The following is a 15,362-nucleotide window of genomic DNA, read 5'->3' on the forward strand; positions in this document are numbered from 1 at the left end:
TGCATGTGATGGAGTACCACTCAAATATATCACTGAACCAATCTGTCTTCTTTCAGCTGCACTGGTTAACATCCTTCAGGTTTAATGCTTGAATCACTATAAGGACTTATGCTGAAACAGAAATCACCGTATTGAACAAAAGATGCTTTCTTCAGTTAAGAGAATACTAATTTTCAGGTCTGCCTCTTAGGGCATGTTGCTAAAAAAGGTGATGCTTTACATGAGCATGGCTACTTCAGAAAAAAAAAATCTTGCAGTTTACTCTGGATTTTGATAGTATAATCCCATCAACTCTTCTCTCCGGCTATTTTCCCATTCAAGAAACAATGGAAATGCAAATTGACTTTTTCTTTAAGATCTGATACTGAAAGCTTATCTAGTTTTTATTTTTTTTTATTACTTTACTATTCTATTTCATATTTTACTATTTTTCTATTATGATTAATAGCAACAGGTCATAATCGTTTGACAAAATAACAGAACTGCCAACACAGAAGAAAAGAAGAAAGAAATATGAATGACAAAGACTGCTTCAATAATCCAAATCATTCAGGTTTTGAATTTTTCATTAATAATTTACATTTTGAGCAGCAGTAGGAAATGTACCAATATTCAGTGGTCAGAGTTCTTGTCTTAATGACTTTACATAGCAAAATTTCCTTACTTCTGACCAGTCCAAAGCGACCCACTGTGGGGGACAGGACTGATTGTTACAGGGCTCTTTTTCAATAGGCCGGTGTGTTAAGCAGTTGGTATTGTCCAGTGTCTCTTCCTCAGAAGGTCCAATCTTTCTGATGCAGAGAACTGTTCGTGAACGCATTCCTCCATCACAGGTCTTACTGCATTCTGACCAATCCCCTATAAACCATCTGGACAGAAAACGTTAGGAAATTCTATTAACACGTCAGAAATTGGTAAGATAATTGAACAAACCCATAATCCAAATAGTTTAAAATACTAAAACTAAATCACTGTTAACAATACATCTATTCAGAGTGAAATAAAGTAGAAACTTAGGTTCTTTTCACTTAACTTTTTAATTTATGCCTTACTGCAATCATATCTTCCAATAATAATACTACTTCATATTTTTCTAGAGCTGCAATTTCCAACCTAGACTACAGTAGTTAGAAAGGACAGTTGATACTGACAAAACTTCAGTTACTCAAGCAGATTTGCACTGGACTTGCATGACATTACCCATCTGAAAGTGGTTTGCAATTGCAAATGTTTGGGAACCACTGCAGTAGGTTAAAAAATATGTTATAAGCCTAGGTGTTTGCCTTTCTCATATCATTACAACAAAATGAAATTTCATGTCAGAATCAGTCTGAGAGTTGAATGCTATAGCATGTTGTCAACATGCCAAAAATGCCAGGTATGTCAGTTCCTGGATGTATACTTGGAGTGGCCTTGTAAGATGTCATTGTCTGAAGCCTCAGCCAAAAGTATTTGCTGCTGCACTTTGTGTTACTGAATGTATTCTATTATGAACCTGAATCAATGAAACAATTTTTCTTCTGCTAATTTTGAGCCCAGTAAGACAGAGTGATTCAAACATATGCTATATTCTGTCATTATCCCAGTGAAAGAGAATTAATTTGTGATTCTCAACAAATGCTTTTACAATGCCAGGGAGAATTAGAAGGTCTTCAGAGCTTTGGAGAGGCTGTATTGTTAATTATTAGTTGATACTATGATTTGCTCAAGAGTATTCTCAGATACCTTTTATGTTTATACTCTATCACAACAGAGTGCTATTCACCTTTTAGGAAAAGAACTATGAAACAGCCCAAAAGATCCAGAGATAGTCCTGTATCCTTTCTTAAAATCTGGAATTTTAGGCATCACTTATTGCAATGTGAACAAACATAGTCTTTGCTGTTGTTCAGAAGCCTCGAACATAATATAACTGGCATTCACTATGTGGAGTAACATAGGTCTTTTCATTTTCATAGTTCTTGGTAATCACAAGAAGAAAATCAGAATTGTATTAATTAAGAACAGGAAATATCTGGCCACTCTGTTTAAAGAGTAAGCCTTACCGACTGATAGATTTTCCAGCCAAAATGATCAAACTTCTCAGGGCAACTATCTCAAAAGACAACCTCTTTGAACAACCTCTTTCTAGAATACTTGCAAAGTTAAGGAATCAAGAATACTTTCTTAGGAGTTTGGCACTTTGTATTCACCCTGTGGGGACCATCAGGGTGAAGACAGATATGGGATCAGCTGTTCTGACATACACAAGTATATGCTTATATATGACTTACTACCCACTTTCTGAACATTGCTGAGTTGGTTTTTACCATGTTCACTGATTTCCCTGCTGTACTGAATGTATAATCTAGAATCATCCTGCTTTGTGGTTTCTTTTCTTTTTTGTTTGTTTTTGAACTGACATTTAAAGAACAAACCAATAACAAAAAAATGTATGTCAGAGTAACTATATTATCACAATTTTGGACATGCTAATTTTTGAACTATTAAATCACACAAAGGAACGGAAAGGGATTTGTTTGGTAAAAAGGAACTGACAAAACATGACCACTTCCCAAGTTCTGTTTTCAGGTACATGGTGTGAGAGTTCAGTTAGTGCACTTACAGCCACACTAAACAGTATTATACAAGCAGCATACGTGTAGGATAAGCACATATTTACAGATAAACAGTGGGGACATACAGTTTGTAACAGACATATAGAAGAGGCCACAGTATTTCCTTATTTTGTGATATCTACACTAATCAGCATTAATGATTTTCACACCCTGTTAAACTGTATGTACAAAATATCACTGAACTTAAGCTAACCAGAGCTTGAGATTGAACAAGGCCTGATACAACAATACAATACTGTACCTCTAATTTTTTATCTCAGAAAGGAACTCTTGTGCAAATGCTGAAATTATTTTCCAGTGCAAAATATCACAGCTGTTTCTAAACAGTTTTTGTAGTAAGATTAAGCTATGCTATAGGTTCTTGCCAAATTTTATTTTTGAACAAAAGAGCTGCTGTGTTTTTAATTATCTTTTCAATATATAGCAAACAGATATCCTTAAATATAAAACAAAATAGACTTAACCAAGTACGCACCTAATCCTAAAGGCACACAGTATTACTGTTTAATGCTGAGAATCCTGAAGAAGACAAAGTTGTTTGATGTAACTATTACCAGTAATGGTTTGTCTATTAAGCAGTTTCTAGGTTTACCATTTCCAATCTGAACACTTCAACCCAAATTTTAAAGTCAAATACCCAAAAATACAGTAAACATTTAGTATAATGGGAAAGTAAGTCTCCCCTCACCTCCAGATTCTTCTGTCATTAGTTTAAGAATGTTCTCCAGTTCTGTTCTGAGCACTAGGAACCACACCTTACACCTCCACCTTCAGAAACTGTTTGCCAGTATCTTTTTACTTACAGTGTCTGTGTTGCTTTGTGTAGTTTGAATGCCAGTTTCTCAGTCAGATCAGACCTCTTCTAGGATGAATTATGTTTCTTTCACAACTGATTCGAGAGGAACTAGAAACCATAACCAAAACCCCGAAACAAATAGCATCTCTAGTAGGACAGATCTCTAATGCTAGATCAGAATTTTAAGCATACTTGGTCAATAGGATTTATTATATATTACAACGGCTTTTCTATCTATGCAAAACAGATCCATCTTAGTGATAACTGACTTACTCAGGTGGGCAAGGCTCAGTGTTGCAGGCTCTTTGGTTTTCTGGAGGCTTACTGTCAGGGTCACAGTAATTGTTTTGTACAACGGAGTTGTCATCCAGTCTTTTACACACCACCTCTTGTTTCTGCACACCTTAGGATGGAATTAAACACCATTAATTAATCATTCTTACTCTTCTGCTTGTTGAATAAAAGTGTATTTCACCTGTTGATTATTAATCCTGCTATCCCTCTTTAACTGGTTGAATGCTTCAAGGATGTGAATTCCAATTGACTGAATGCCCCTGACCACACAAAATCTTTCATTTTCTTTTAATTTTAGGCCACCCCACTGAGAGGATCTTAAATTGCTGTTGTGTTCTAAAACAAAGGGAATATATTTATAGATTTACTAACAGATTGTTTTTATTTGTGTATTGCAAAAAAAAAAAAAAAAAACAAACAAACAACCTCCATTTCCATCTAACCTCCCATCTTGGTAAAAGACACTGATTTCCAAAGAAAATATCACCAAATAGAATGTGGTCACCCTTCACTGCAGAATTATTATGTGCTCTGGTTTAAAATAAGACAGCAATACTGGAATACAGTGTTGCAATTTTATATGTGTCGTCCTATAAACATTTTCTTCATTAAAATAATAGAAGTATTATTCATTCTGAAAGATTAAGTTTGTCTTTGTGAATGCTCATTTTGCCTGTCACTCCCAGCTCCTCTCTCATTATGTTAACCATCAACAGGCTGTTCAGAATTGATTATTGCTCCAAAACATAATGGCATACCATTGTCAAGACAGCATTGCAAGGTAACACTTTAGGCAGATTTTCTACTTTTTATAAAACAGAATCTAAAGAAAGCCATTAAAGAACCATTGATATATGATAACAATGCAGCTCCAAGCATTGCTGAAAACAGTGGTACATGTGGCCTTCTCTCTGTTTTTAGAACAAGCTTTAGGTTTGCTAGCATAATACAACTGTGGATCTGCAATTCATATTCATTTCTTACTGAACACAAGTGGTCATAGTACTGAAATAACAGGATTATTTGTACAATACAAATTGAAAAAAAGCCCTAAAACATTCTTAAAAACAGAAGCAATTACTTAACTTTTTCCAAAATCTGAGATGCATACAAATACAAATGCATTAAAACATCCTGGCTTCAAATATGTGCCAACTTACTTTACAGCCTTGTCTCTTTTTAAGACAAGCATTTTATAGGAGATAGACATGTACAGTAATAAGATTAATTACACAAATGTGGTTTTCAGACACTAAACAGCCCACTTACCTTTCAATTGTTTCTTTTGTTATCCATTATGGACAAGAACCAAATCTTTGGTTCCTAAGATTAGACCTATATGGAACTTAGGTATTTATTTCCAAGTAAATCAAGCCTAACCTGGAGATGCCTGAAGTTTGGCTAATAAAGCATACTGCTTGGCTACAAACAGAAGCGTCCCAGTCTAAGCACAGAAGCATTGTCTCTTTGACGTTACGAGACATACAGGATGTGAGACATATGTCTCTCTGACGTTATGCACAAAGAACGTGGAGAAGAGAAACCTCATTTTTCACTATAGTCTTGAAGATGGCATGTACTCTTTCATGAAGCCGCAGATCCAGGAGCAGTAAGTTTGATCATACAGTACTTCTGTGACTAGTTAATTTAGTCAGCTACATGGCAAGTCTGCAGTTTCTAACTCGTGGGTTATTCCTGTTGTTGTCCAATTACAGTCTAATGTAAAATGTAGAAACCATCTTGAGAGCAAGACCTGCCAGTGCTAGATGAATGTCTTCTTGCCACTGGACCCATGAGTCTTGCATCCCTGGCTACACCATGACCTGGAATACTTGTTTAAAAAGTCCTCATTTTCCCTACCTTTTTAGATTTTTTGACTATTCTTTGGCACACAGCTAGAGTACTTTTCTGGAGATGTAGTCCCAGTTGAAATCTCTTCATTCTGAAACTGGGAATTGCTATTTAATAGGCAACTGTCATTGCATCCTGAAAAATATATTTACTACCACTTACACAAAAACAGAGTCTTGTTAATCCAAAATAGAATCACAGAATTTCTAGGTTGAAAGAGACCTCAAGATCATCGAGTCCAACCTCTGACCTAACGCTAACAGTCCCCACTAAACCATATCCCTAAGCTCTACATCTAAATGTCTTTTAAAGACCTCCAGGGATGGTGACTCCACCACTTCCCTGGGCAGCCTGTTCCAGTGTCCAACAACCCTTTCGGTAAAGAAGTTCTTCCTAACATCCAACCTAAACCTCCCCTGGCGCAACTTAAGCCCATTCCCCCTCGTCCTGTCACCAGGCACGTGGAAGAACAGGCCAACCCCCACCTCGCTACAGCCTCCTTTAAGGTATCTGTAGAGAGCAATAAGGTCGCCCCTGAGCCTCCTCTTCTCCAGGCTGAACAAGCCCAGCTCCCTCAGCCGCTCCTCGTAGGACTTGTTCTCCAGGCCCCTCACCAGCTTCGTCGCCCTTCTCTGCACCCGCTCAAGCACCTCCATGTCCTTCTTGTAGCGAGGGGCCCAAAACTGAACACAGTACTCGAGGTGCGGCCTCACCAGAGCTGAGTACAGGGGGACGATCACCTCCCTAGCTCTGCTGGCCACACTGTTTCTGATACAAGCCAGGATGCTGTTGGTCTTCTTGGCCACCTGAGCACACTGCTGGCTCATATTCAGCCGACTATCCACCATCACTCCCAGGTCCTTCTCTGCCTGGCAGCTTTCCAACCACTCATCTCCCAGCCTGTAGCTCTGCTTGGGGTTATTGCGCCCCAGGTGCAGGACCCGGCACTTGGCCTTGTTGAACTTCATGCAGTTGACCTCAGCCCATCAGTGCAGCCTATCCAGATCCTCCTGCAGAGCTTTCCTACCTTCGAGCAGATCAACACATGTGCATAGCTTGGTGTCATCTGCAAACTTACTGAGGGTGCACTCAATGCCCTCGACCAGATCATCGATGAAGATATTAAAGAGGACCGGCCCCAGCACCGAGCCCTGGGGGACGCCACTAGTGACTGGCCTCCAACTGAACTTGACTCCATTCACCACAACTCTTTGGGCCCGGCTATCCAGCCAGTTTCTAACCCAATGAAGCGTGCACCAGTTCAAGTCAAAACACTCTCATGAGAACCTTGCAGTCTGGATCCTTAGCACAGAAAAATGTGTGGCCTCAACATAAATGTTCCTGACCAACAGGAGAGGAGTTAGACTTGTCACTAAACATCTCACTTCTAATGCACTGCCTGTTTAGCAGGTGATAACTTTGAGCGTCAGCTCTCAAAAGCACATGCCACCTTGTCTCACTTCAAAATTATTAACCATACTGAGACCAAAGGTGCCTGCCTAATAATGGAGTCTTCACTCTACTGCAGTCCCTGAATCCAGAGCCCCAGCTTTACTGCTGGGGGAAAGAGATCTCCTTTTTGATTATATCTACTCATAACTTTCCCAAAGTAGGCCCTCTCAATCAGGTTACAAATGTTAGACATCTCAGGTTATCCATAAATATCATGATCATTTGAAAGAAAGCTTTATTTATGAAAAAGATATTAATATGAGATATATGTCTGTCCTGGTTTTAGCTGGGATTTAGTTTTCTTCGTGGTAGCTGGCATGGTACTGTGTTTTGGATTTAGGATAAGAATAATGCTGATAACACACCAATGTTTTAATTGTTGTATAGCAATGCTTACACTGAGACAAAGATGTTTCAGCTTCTTGTGCTGCCCTGCCAGTGAGGAGGCTGGGGGTGCACAAGGAGCTGGGAGGAGACACGGCCAGAACAGCTGGCCCAGGCTGACCAGAGGGGTATTCCGTAACATATGGGGTCATGGTGAACAATGAAGTGAGAGTGTTGGCTGGGGTGGGGGCTGCTTCTCAGGGTCTGGCTGGGCATCAGTCAGCGGGTGGTAAGAAACTGCATTGTGCATCACTTGCTTTGTCTATTCCTTTATCATAATTATTATCATTATTTTACATTCATTTTCTGTTCTGATAAAGACTGCCTTTATCTCTGCTGATGAGTTTTACCTTTTTATCCTGATTTTCTACCCCATCACAATGTGGGATGGGGAGGGGAGAGGTGAGGCAGGGAAGAGGGGTGAGCAAATGGCTGTGTGGTGCTTAGCTGCCTGCCAGTTAAGCCACAACAGTGTCTTACAGGTCAGCCACGTAAACCAATTACCTGGCTTGTCTCATTTTTCCTTCTTTCTACACGTATCTGGATGCCACGCTACTAGACAACTGTGGATACCATTACATAGTGCATGAAGTTGCCAGACTGTTTTCCAATAGTATCTTACAAGCACAAATCTACATGAACAAAATAAAGAGAAAATAACAATTTCTGCAAGTTTTCAACCTGCACTACTTTTCAATTTAGGTGCTGTACATATTAGGAAAGTTCTATTTTGCTAGATAGTTAGTCCATTTGGAGTACTCAAAAGTGCATGGGAGGCACTAAAGGTCCTCCTGAAGGACATGCCTCCCCACAGCTGCCAACTGTGTTAACACACACATTTCAGACAATCATCCATCAGGTATCAAAGATATTTACAATTCACTCAGAGACGTTACACCATAGCATTCTCAGCAGATAATACTTTAATTACAAGAAAGGGTTAAATTCAATCAGATCTTATGTTATTAATTAAATAAGCTTAGCACACGGCAAGATACAAATAGAAATAATTCCCTTCTGTATTTCTGAGAACCACTCTAAGTAATTCCTTTCATAAACTGCTCAAGCTCTGCCTTAAACCCACACGTACTATCTTCTCTGAAATTCACACCTTTGATACTACACTCTGATTTTCATTCTAGATGCATTAACAGCCAGTTAATACAAACCATGCCCAGTACTCCACAGAGATTTTACTAGTGCCTTATCCAGTGATTATAACTACAACATAATGTACTGATCTTCCCCATATGTCTTCCAGCACTGCATTATCAACCAATTTCATCAGAGCTTTCATTCTTATTTATGCTACCATCAGAACAAGAAAAACTGAAATCTGATGACAAGTCTTTAAGATGCCCATGAGGTTCAATGCCACGTTGCCCAGTACTTCACATTTTTAAGAGTGCCTCTTGTGTACTAATCTTTTCTAATTCTTTATTAGGTGTAGGTGACAAGAAAAGCCTTACAGAAGTCTACATAAATGGAACTTCTACATTTCCTTAGTCTACAAAATAATTTGTCTATTACAATAGATACAACTAGTCAAGCAAGACCCATCACATCACACTTAACCCCTTTTCTCACCAATTTCTATCTGTGATAGTCTATCATTGTGCTTAGTTTTCAATAAAATAAACCAAAACAAAACCAGCCATGTAATTTATTGAACATTGGTCAGGTAGCATATCACTCAAAAAACAGCATTCACCCCTATTCTTAAGAATTCTTAATCCATGCCATGCAGATATGTTAATTCAGCTTTAAAATGTTCTGCACCATCTTGCCACACAGTATATAATTTGTGATACAAGAAACATAGGTATGGATTAAGGAAACTGTCTAATTGGTGTTATTTAAAATAGTATCTCATAAAAACAAATAAGATTCTAAATTCAAAACAACAGGAAGAAATGGAAAAGCCTGGAATGCAATTTTTACCCAGACAACAGCTACAACTTATTTAAGCCTTGAGGAACTTGAAAAAAAAAAAAAATTAAATTATCAACTCTATGAGTATATGGTCTCTCTCTAAATAATCTAAATATTAACTCTATGAGTATATGGTCTCTCTCTAAATAATCTAAATAATCTAAAAAGCATAGCTAAACAAGTTCATTGAAACTCTTGGGGGAATAATTACAAGTGGTTAGACAGAAACACGCTGCTTTCAAATCTACAGATTTATAGTTTATAATAAAAAACATAAAATGTCCTCATAACTGGTCAATGCAATTCTAATAGAAAACAAAACTCCAGTGGTTTAGTGACCACATTCTCCAGAGAATTGAGATGTTTTGCAGATTTCAATTCACAAATAGTCTGCATGACTTTCAGCAGCCAAATTTTAAATTACATGGAGCACATTTTATTCTTAAATTAAAATTGCAGGCATGTAAATGCTGTATCTATTTTTAAAAGCAATCCCCCAAAATTGTGGTTTGTGATTGCAACAGTTAATTATAAAGATGCCAGTACATAGTGAAGCTTGCATCACAAAAACTAGTGCATGCTGGTTAACCCAGACATATTTTCTGAGCTCACTCATCAGATCACAAGATGTTCATCACAGAGCCAAACTTACAGTTTCCTTGATGAGGACAAGTATATTTTATTTGTCCAAAGACATAATTCATCTGAGAGCATGAAAAAAAAAAAAAAAAAAAAGAAAACACAGTAGGCACCATTCTGTAACAGTGATCACCAGCAAAGGAAACTGGGCAGCAGTAAGTTTACTTATAATAACATACTGACTGAACATTTAATTAAAAAAATACAAGTATGTGAGATATTTAACTCATCTGGAGTTGAACTTTCATAGAATAAACAACATCAAAATCAATGCTTAGGGTACCACTAAACTCCAGATAATAAATGCTGTCATTTGTTGCCATTTACCGATAAGCTTTCAATTAGTATGGAATAATAAATAAAATAAAATAAAATAAAATAAAATAAAATAAAATAAAATAAAATAAAATAAAATAAAATAAAATAAAATAAAATAAAATAAAATAAAATAAAATAAAATAAAATAAAATAAAATAAAATATGCACTTACTGTGGCTTATTATTAATTTACACAAAATAAAAAAATATATGGAATGATATTTTTTCCCTTCATTTGCTGGATTTTTTAAACACCACCACTAGCAGTACATTTTCTTGTTAAGAATACTTACGGATCTGGACAAAGTCACAGACTTGCACTTAAAAAGCTACAAGTTACTATATAACGAAAGACAGGCAGAAGTGTAAATAAACTACAATTCCATTGTAGCTCATTTTTCTTCTCCTTCCAGCCCTCATTTTATTTGCTCCTTCTGTGTATTCTAGCTTTCCCTTTCCCAGATTTTCTTGTAAATAGTTAAATAAACATTTCCTTAAAAAGATCTTTTGTTGCTGTCTTCAGATTTTTCTGAATTCCAGGGACCTGTTCATCCATCCATCCATCCTTTCTAAATTACCTGTGCTCTCTCCTGTTCCACTCATTTCTGTGCAGATAAACTTGAACTGTACCTTTTGGTATTCTCTGACGATGTTTTTGTAGTCTTGTAGCTTACAGAGGCCCTTGCACTATGGTAAACAGATAGCTGAAACAGAAAAAAAAAAAAAAACCTGCAAGCTAATAAAAGCTAAAAAAACTGCAAGCTAAAGCTAATAAATGCAACAGCTAGCACTGGGGCTTGGTAATACTGTTTCTCTCACTGAACATGTCCATTATGCAACCTGAAAAGATTGCATCTTAACCTATAAAGGCTTTGGCTTTCAAGCAGGGCAACTTGATATGTGCTAAATAAAACACTTTATGAGATGAAGCTTTGGTAAAGCTTGAGGGGAAAATTTAATTTCTATCAGCTAAAGAAAGACTTGTACAAGATAATATAAGTTCCTTTTGAAAACTTTTGACTTGGAGTAGAAGTGTAATTTCAGGGAAAAGGGGAAATTAATACGGAGAATTCGTGTAGTTCACTTCTACATAACGTTCCGAAGGAGGAAGAACGAGATGAGGCAGTAGAAACTTGTATTTAAAAAAGAAGTTTTTCAATACAGAAAATAATCATCCTAGTGTACAAAAAGAAAAGTTGCAATCCTGGATTCCCAAGAACATACACTAAGAGGCAGATAATAAAAAATGAATGAAATTGTATTCTCAACCTACATCTGAGTACCTGAATCCAGAAAAGAGTTGTCTGCTACTGGGTGAGGCTTTAAGGTAAATCTGGTAAATCTGAAGAACCTGCATTTGGAAAAACTAAAAAAATAGCAAAATAAATCTCAGATTTTGGAGAAATTATTTCTGTGTAGTTTATTGTACAGAATATGATGCTCACTTGTAGAGCATCTATGGAATATTCTGTTCTTTTATCTTATAACATGAATGACACTACTAAATACACCGTTTACAATCTCTCATGAAAGATTGACTTTTTTCTGATTGTCTTTTACATGCAATCTAAGCATTTAACTACTTTCTTCGCAAGTTAATTTATCTTCTAGACATGGAGATAAAGACTCTACTGTGGAAAGAATCCATTGATATCAGGTGTTCAGATAAGTTTTCAAAATACTTTGTTTTACACGCACCTCATGTAATGAACTTCATGGCATGCTTCATACATACAGACAGATTTCCAGATAGTGGTGAACTGCTAATTAGCAAGGGTGTAATGTGCACTGTGAGTGCTCCGTATCACACAAAACCAGACAAGCAAGGCAGGAATGAAATCCAGAGTTCCAGCACAGCATTTAGCTGTCATAAGCATAAAAACCTCCTCCTTCTTCCTGCAATTCCTTTTACAGCATAGTCTTGCTATTCTGCAAAACTGAAACAGGTCTGAGAGCAGAGGTCCTGTATTAAAAGTTTAAATGCCTTAACTATTCAGAAGTGACTCATCAGCACAAGATGAACGTAAGATGGTTCCATTGTCCAATGGAACAAACAGCATGCTACCATTTAATTACAGATTGTAGGTTCATACACAGACAGACAGGTATTTAAGCCACTAAATAGGACAGAATCAATTGCTTCTCGGCTTGCCCCTTGACTGCTCCAGTAATTCGTCTCCAAGACAGATCTACAAGAAGCTCTAGGAATCTCTGAATGCAGGGGATTGCTCTCAAAAGGCTATAAATAAGAGACATCACAAGCCTAGACACTTCTGCAAGATACAAAACTCCAGAACAATTTACTGGTGCTGCCAAAATCCAGCTCTTGCCTTTTTGTTAGATACTCTGAATAACACAACATATACCAAGTAATAACTATGTCTTCAGAGACCCAGACTTGGCCAAATGCTGTGTAATGCAGATACAGTCAGTCATATCTAGGGGGAGCTATACCTAAGTATAGTGGAGTGGAACCATGATAGTCTGTGACACAGCTTCAGGATCAGAGAACGGTCCCTGCTCAACTGGTCCATGTTTCTAGAGCAACCACAGAAAACAATTTAAGATTTCATAGTCATCCTTCCTTCCATAATTTCCTGGCTTCTAAATACATGCAAATTTGACATTCTTTTAAGACAGCTTTTTTAAGCATAACATATGTCTAGACAAAAAAAAAACAAACAAAAACATTAGAATACAGACATTCAGAGATGCATAGCAGCTAAATGTGTTGATAAGAATTTAGGTTTGCCTACAGCTTTGATATAAAGCCTATGCTTTGACATAAAAGTGTATCTGGCTCTACTTAATCATAAGCTTTCCTGGATAAAGAAGGAATATCATATGATTATCAAATCTTTAATGTCTTTCCACTACAGTTCAGCAACACCAACTGTTGTAAGAGGCAGGAAAATGTAGATACCTTTAACCTGTTCACAGTCTGTCCCAAAGTCACTATATAAAATTCTCTTTAATTTTATTAAAAAATAATTAAAAAAAAAAACTTCCATACTAATATTCCTCACATATACTCACTGTCTTTTTTTATTTTGCTTTTAGTAATAAATTATATTCAATTCTGAGTATTTTGTTGTCCTTTGATATAGAGGAAAACTTCTCTCCTAAAGGTAAATTGCGATAATGGACTTCATAATGAATCCTACAGAAATAAACAAAGTAATCTAGTGGTTTCATTTCTGAGTTTTCTCATGCTTCTTATTTATATTAGCTAGCTTTTCCAGTTATGTTCTCTGTCTCTACAATCTTTTGTCTCCCTTTTCTTTTTCCACTACTCAGATCCTTTCTAGAATTGTGTCTTCTTTTGGTACATGGCAGAAGGTGTTTCATAAACCGGGGAGTATAGTATTCTATTGGTATTCACATGGTTAAATCAAATAGTTTTAAAATTTGACTTATAGCTACAATGAAACAGATTCCCTAAGCAGAAGTCTCAGTGAAAATAAGTGATCATAATATATCATTATGCTAAGCTAAACGAGAGAAATGTCTCTGGTTTGAACACTGTAAGCTACTGAAGAAAACCCTTCCAAAGAAAGTTTCAGATGATTAATAAATGTATAGGGTTATCAGAGATTCACATATATTTCCTTAAAACATAATTATGTCAAACTGTTTTTATCTAAACAAATGCCTACTTCTTCAGAGCCAATTATTTTTTTCCTTTGTATACTTTGGAATCTCTGAAATGACAATGACTTAGGTGATGGAAGATCTGTATAATCTTGTCACTGTCTAAATCAATGGAAGCTTTCCTGTGACTTCAAAAGAATTGTTAATCATAGAATTGTAGGATACCCTGAGTTGGAACAGACCCACAAGGATCAAGTCCAGCTCCACAGAACCATCAAAAGAACACACCATATGTTCAAACCAAAAGGATCGTTAACCCATTGTTATCATCAAAATAGGATTTCACAGTACCTGTAAGTTTCTGATACTTGGAACCTTCTTTTACTCTAAGAAAAGCACTTTCAGTCTATGTCCTTCACTTCTACATCTTTAAAACCTTTCTTTTCCTACCAGACTCACCAATATTAAAATATTAATTAAAAGAGCAACCTATCACCCACTTGATTAAAGGAATACTACAAATGAACAATAAAGTATTGGAGAAATTAGGCAACCTCCTCTATTTTGTTTCAAGACTTTCTGTTTAGATGTACAGAACAGAATTTGTACTATCCTTTGCATCTTACCTATATAGCTAAGCAAACTGCTGTATTTAAACTGCAAACAACTAGTAACAGCCACAGCAGGATCCACCAGAGATAAATCAAGATGATTCCAAACATGAATACCTCCAGTAGCCAGAAAGGAAAGGAAAAGGACTAATATTTGGTCCACAGATTCGTTAAAATAAATAAATAATTCTTCCTCTTGCTACAGTCAGTGCACAGTGCTTCAGAAAACTGAAATTCTTTCATCAATTTACAGCTCTCTCCCATTTCTTCTGAAATTGAGATATGTTGGGGATGATGCATTCAGTCTCCAGAGAGAAGATAGATACTGTTCACACAGCACTTCTACTCACCAGTCCATGCAGCAGCAATGGTGTTGGCTTTGAAGAAAGCCAACTGTCCTGCTCTCCCAGCCAGAGGTAAAGAATTGCATTGGTGGCCACTAGAGGGAGGATTAGGAATATAGTAAATTGTGGGCAAAAGGCACCCATGATGAATCACGTGGGACAACCTACAAATCCCCCATCGCTGCCAATAGGCAACAATCACAGACACTGCTATGGGCTGGGAAGTATAATCCAATTGCTATCACCTCCTACAGAGACTACCAGTATGTAACCTAAACTTTGGTGGCTGGAGGGTGGAAAGGCTGACTCGGATATATGAAGAATACCTACAAACACACACACGGACATATCTCTTTATTTATAGTTGCCTTATTTCCCTTTGGTTTATTAATTTCCTTACTTAAAACTTCTGGTGTCCTTTATCAAGAAAGCTCCTGTGAAAAGCAAACATCCCAGCTTCAAGAGAATGTCAGAAGAAGCCTCAGAAGAGACACACTGTGCCAAGATACACTGTATTTAACAAGAAGATCTG

The 15,362-nt window shown here is 36.9% G+C and overlaps 1 protein-coding gene across 5 annotated transcripts in view; it reads right to left on the bottom strand.

Annotated features, from left to right (window-relative positions):
• The window catches only part of ADAMTS6 (ADAM metallopeptidase with thrombospondin type 1 motif 6), a 154,745-nt gene that overhangs the window by 17,077 nt on the left and 122,306 nt on the right, over positions 1–15,362 (bottom strand). For all 5 annotated transcript variants that reach the window (XM_084503222.1, XM_084503224.1, XM_084503223.1 and 2 more), the window contains 2 exons: positions 3,688–3,817; positions 665–869 (listed from right to left, as the gene is read on the bottom strand). In XM_084503222.1, the coding sequence (XP_084359348.1) occupies positions 665–869; positions 3,688–3,817 (335 nt within the window). The remainder of the gene's footprint in view (positions 1–664; positions 870–3,687; positions 3,818–15,362) is intronic.

This window comes from Aythya ferina, assembly GCF_964211825.1.
Source record: "Aythya ferina genome assembly, chromosome: Z".
In the NCBI taxonomy this organism is placed as follows: domain Eukaryota; kingdom Metazoa; phylum Chordata; class Aves; order Anseriformes; family Anatidae; genus Aythya; species Aythya ferina.